Source organism: Mus caroli, chromosome 19 (genome assembly GCF_900094665.2).
Source record: "Mus caroli chromosome 19, CAROLI_EIJ_v1.1, whole genome shotgun sequence".
NCBI classification, from domain to species: domain Eukaryota; kingdom Metazoa; phylum Chordata; class Mammalia; order Rodentia; family Muridae; genus Mus; species Mus caroli.
Genome location: NC_034588.1, coordinates 5,701,829 through 5,707,465, shown reverse-complemented (window position 1 = coordinate 5,707,465; position 5,637 = coordinate 5,701,829). Strand labels below are relative to the sequence as shown.

General features: G+C 39.7%; 1 protein-coding gene across 1 annotated transcript in view; it reads left to right on the top strand.

Moving 5' to 3' along the window:
• Positions 1-5,114, top strand: part of LOC110285757 (solute carrier family 22 member 19-like) — a 38,285-nt gene extending 33,171 nt beyond the window's left edge. Inside the window, 1 exon segment of the mRNA XM_021152149.1 lies at positions 4,995-5,114. Within this exon segment, the coding sequence (XP_021007808.1) occupies positions 4,995-5,114 (120 nt within the window).
• The last annotated feature ends 523 nt before the right edge of the window (positions 5,115-5,637 follow it).

Here is a 5,637-nt window from a genome sequence, read left to right as displayed (position 1 = left end):
GTAGCTGTTCAGGATCAAGCCATATGCCAATAAGTAGATCCTTTTCATCTCACCTAGACATGATTATGTCTGGTTTTTAAGATACTATAAGGCATTTATTAAGTTCTTTGACATCCAAATTTCAAAATTCTTAAAATAAAAGTATGATTAAAATAATGTGCTTGATTATTCAACATTTTAAAACACCATCTACAGCATGCAATTTAATTATCTGTGTTGAAGCAGGGGGAAGCTCAAAAGAATAAGCGTGTGATCCAATTCACATATACTTTTCTTCCATAAAAGGGCTGTTTTTAAACACAGTAATTAGGATGCATTCATGCATGAATTTATAGAAGATACAGAAGCATGCATAAAAACAATTTTTTAACTTATCTTTGTGATAATGATTGTCAATTTTATTTAAAATGATGGTATGCAATAGATCGAATATTAGTATTCTGTAATAACCAATTTAATTGCTGTTTTGAACAAGAAACAGACACTTTGGTTCTTAAGACACAATTTTTGTTGTAGGTTTTCTAGAATATACGAATATATCTTACAATTCTTTATTAGCACCACAGCAGCCTTAATAGGATGTTAAAACTGTCCTTTGAGGTGAACGCCACCTCTGCCTCGCCCGCCTCTGGCCTTCCTCTCAGGCTGAAGAGGCTGAGGTGGCCCAATCTATTGTAGGCTAGGAAGCCCGAGTGAGGGCAGCAGAGCACCCCGAGTTCTAGTGGGAAAAATACGGCTACCCCCAGCGGGGACAGGCGGAGGCTGTAGGGGGCAATGGCGAGCGTTGCCCTTCCCTGAGTTCACTACAAAGGCGCCCACTTTCTGGCGGCCTCCTGTGCCACCACCACTCAGGGAAAGCTGTGTACCCCAAGGCCCCATCCCGCAGCAGCTCCACATGGACCAACGGTTGGCTGGGAGGAGAAGAAAAATGAGTTTACCATAATGTTTTCTCTTGCCAAAGAATTGCTGTGGGCACAGCTAATATTTAATTACCATTGATTATAATTGATAACAATTATAAAAGCTTTCTTTATTTTCTGCAAAGCCTTTTGTTCTTTGCCAGTTAATTTGCACCTCACTTAATAGCACCTAACAAAAGCTTAAGTTCTTTTGTGGTGAGTTTAAGGTAAGATCTTAGCCAATTAACATCTTCTGGAAGCTTTTGAAAATAAAATTTTGAAGCAAATCAATTTTTCGTTCTAGATTTTCTGCACCACAATATTATATAGTATAACTAAAACCCTAAGTATTAAAAAGATATTGCCTCTGAATCTTTTCTGGAGCAACATCTACTGCCCAGAACTTAAAAGCTCCTTGTGTGAAAGCAAACATTTGAAGTAAACTTCCCTTTAGAGGCATTAACTAATAAAATACTTTCCACTTAGGAAACAATATACACTGAAAGATTCAAACTCTTAGCTTCTTATATTGAAGCAGAGATAATAAAATTTTTTCTTACATAATGTAAAGCCATGTTAGTCATATCTAGAGGAAAAATTTTCCAGTGATCACCAGTTCACTAGAAGCAAAACTCTTTATAATTACCAGAATGCAAAGGAAAAAACAAACCTTTAAATCTATAATAACTTTAAATGAAGTAGATAAGCCAGATTGTAATGCCTTTATAAATTCTACAGTCTGATTGACCTTTTATAAATTCTGAATTTAAGCATTATTTCAAACATCTGGATAGATCTGCAACAATGTTCTACTAGCTAAAAGGAATTTTCCCTGAAGGCAAGGAGAGGCAAGTTTCTAGAGCTTCCTTAGGCACTGTTTGCAAGACCAAAGAAAGTCACACAAACCCGGCAGAAGCTGCTCTAAGCTTAGTTCCTCTTGCCGTGAGGACAGATTTTAGAAATTTTAAGTTTCTTTTGCAATATTAGACTATAACTACAACCTTGGGAAGGCAAAACCCAATTTCAAAACAATTTACACCTTAGAATAAACATCAAATCTTCACTATCCCATTGCGAAACTTGGCTGCCAATTTATACCTATGAATGCATGACAGTGCAGATTTTAATGCTTCATTAAAGAGACATTGCTTTAAATCTTATCTTTAATTCTACTTTCTAGGATAAGAATCACATTAAATATTATCTCAACTAGAAGTATCCTTAGAGGCCCAGCCTCTTGGCCTGTGTTATGCCACGTGTTTGAAAGACTCCAAACCTGAGTTACCGATTTAAAGCTAACTTTCTAGTAACCAGTGTTACACCCATTTGATCATACCCAGTAACTTATAAGCTAATACTCTTGTGATGAAGACACGCAGAGCATATTACACCTCTAAGACCAGTAAAAAAAAAAAAACAAAAACAAAAACAAATGAAGCAGCTACACGAGTCTAATAAATTTAGCCCAATCAAAGAATTTCAAGTTTTCTAGCTATAACTATGAGATAAGAAAAGCACCTTGTCATTAGCTAAACGCAATAATCACGATTGCAGAGAACCAGGAAAAAAACCATCTATCAGCTTTTTCTCCCCAAAACCAAGAGGCTGCAGACTCCCTTTCTTTGAGAGCAGCTTTTCCAGCAGTGGCTCCCCTGTTGTGCCTGATCCTGGCTAAAGAGTGTGGCCACTCTCTTGCTCAACCAGCAGATAAAGTTTTAGCCATCTTTATTTTCCAACATGAAGCACAGAACATTCAGTTATTCAGACGACGAGACACGAACACACATGAATTGAACACGTGAACAGACTGGTGCATCAGACATTAGATGTTAGACAACACAAAGAGGGCAGAGAACTTCTGCTGTAAGGGCTAGAGAGAAAAAGGCAGGGCGTAATTAGCCCGAATTTTCTCTCTGTCTCTGGGAGAGTTTCAAAATCCATTTTCCTCTATATTATTTTATTATTACAACCCTGTTTCTGCTGCCTGATGCAGCTCCCGTCTGCGGACATCCGCCTGATTATTTAATTTAAACCCTTTTCCCTCTTGCCTAAAGCAGTTTTTTAAAAACTGCGGACAACTGCCTGATCAGTTCCTACTTCTGATAATTCAGTGTTGACCTAAGTGAATCCAGCATTGGGTTAACACCAATTCCAACCTTAGCCCGTATCTTCCGCACCTCCAGCAACACTTTACCTGTTGCTTCACCGTGCTCCTATACGAATTCTCTGATTCTTTTTCTTCCTGTGGAGCTCCATTACCAAGCAGCATTCCTCCAGCATTTTTCTGCCATTCCTCAGGTCCCACTTTGGACCCCAAACTGTTGGAAACCGACCTGCGGTTCACAAGAAATGGGGTTTCACCTGGAAGGCAAACCGGGGCTGACAAGAGAGGGGAACTAGGTGGACGAGAGAGCAATGGAGCTAAGACAAGGTTCCTGACCAAGGCTCAAATGTTTAATGGTGAATGCACTTATAAAGGGGGTAGAGAGGCCCATTCCTGCCAATTCATTCTTGGAGCCCAGCTGCAGGTGACCACGTGCAGGATAGGGTGTAGTCTCAGGAATAGCTTGGTGGCCTCCCAACAGGTAGCAGGATCTTGAAGAGGAACAGCAACAGTTGACTGAACAATAGAATGACCTAGGAAGGCTCCATCTTAGGTAATCTCCTTAGTGACAGAAAAGGTCAAGGTCTGGCTCAGCCTGCTTCAGGCTTGGGGGAAGTTACATATTTTCCCTCCTTGTTATGAAGATTTCCTTCCAGTATCCTCTGTAGGGCTAGATTAGTGGAAAGATATTGTTTAAATTTTGGAATATCTTGGTTTCTCCATCTATGGTGATTGAGAGTTTTGAATATTTTGGGTTAGGAGCTTTTTGTACTTTGCATTGACTGTTGTGTCAGTATCTTTTATGGTATCTTCCACACCTGAGACTCTCTCTTCTATGTCTTGTATTTTGTTGGTGATATTTGCATCTGTAGCTCCTGATCACTTTCCTAAGTTGTCCATCTCCAGGGTTGATTCCTTTTGTGCTTTCTTTATTGTTTCTAATTCCACTTTTAGTTCTTGGGCCATTTTGTTCAATTCCTTCTTGATTGTATTTTTCTGTATTTCTTTAAGGGAGTTATTTATATCCTCCTCGAAGGTCTCTATCATCTTCATGAGATAGGAGTTTAGGTCATTGTCTTGGTTTTTAGACATCTTAGGGTATCCAGGGCTTGGTGTTGTGGAATAACTGGGTTCTGATGGTGCCGAATTGCATTGGGTTCTGTCATTTATAGCTTATGCATGACTCTGGCCATCTGGTTATCTCTGATGTTAACTGGCCTAGGTATCTCTGACTGGAGCCAGATTCCTTGGAGTCAGGTGGAGCTCTGGTATCCTGGGTTAGTGCCCATTTCTTTGGAGGTAGACAATCTGTCTCTGGTCAGGGTAGGTTTGCTGTGTCTCTCATTAGAACAGGCATCCTGTGTCCCTAGTTACTGAGGACCTCCTGGGAGACAGACAGGCTGTAGGGTGTGGGAGAGTATCAGGCCAGATGTTCTGGACTCGAAGGAAGGTGGAGCTAGGAGGGTGGGTAGATCCCTTGTCAGCTGGGCTCTGTAGATATTCCAGCTGGCATGGATATTTGGACAAGAATCTCACCTGCATCTTTGGTTACTGTAGCCCTCCTCGGAGGCACACAGGCTGTAGGGCATGCGAGTTATTTGTGCCATTCTATCTTTTAAACAGTGTCACTAACTGGGTACCAAGGGTTCAAATACATAAGCCTATGGGGACCCTCCCCGTCAAACCTCTATAGACCATAATAGTCTTCACTTGCTTTTTCTTTCTAATCTGTATCTCTCATCTGTACTCTACCTTCAATATTCTGAATCCATCTGTACTCCCTTGCTTAACATATCCTTACTACAGATTTATTTTTAGCTCTCTTGTTTTCATATTGCTTATCACTTTTATAGCTGACATTGTTTCTTTGATGTGTATATTTTTCACTAGACAGAAACAATAACTATTGATCTAGTTCTTTGCAGATGCCCAGTATAACCACAGTGTCTATCATTTTGTGACAACTAAACAGTTCATTAATGTTGTTGAAGGTTGTGAGAACAATCATGAAGGAGGAGCTGGAGGCCTCACAGACAAAATCTTCCCTATGGGACTTGTTCCGTACACCCAACCTGCGTAAGCGGATATGCCTCCTGTCCCTTGTGAGGTAGGTTTCCCACTGTTCCAATTAAAATGGTTTGAAGACAAATTTTCTCACTGATGTTATTTGATATTAAACGATGTGGAATATCTGGAGCTGGAGGTAGTCAAAGGGTTTTGAATATAGAAATACAGACTAATTGTACAGTGAAGAGTGTATTTATCCAACCACTTCCTGGATTTATCATTTGAGATTGATACTCAGAAGCTCAGCCATGGTACAAACTGGGGCTCCAAGTATCTCCTTTTATGTGTTTCAATTTCAAAAGAGATAAAATCTCAAACTTAAGGTGCATGGATGTGTATATCTCAATGAATACATACATTATACAACCCTCAATGAGATCAAGACACAGTGAAAATTCTAAAACTCTTCAAGGACTCATCATGTATCCCCAAAACTCTACTATGCATTCAAAAATTCAAAAGCAATGATATGTCCCATCTTTATACAATGATTTTATTATGATTACAAAAGTAGGGGCTGGAGAAATGGCTCAGTGGTTAAGATCACTGACTGTTCTTCCAGAGGAC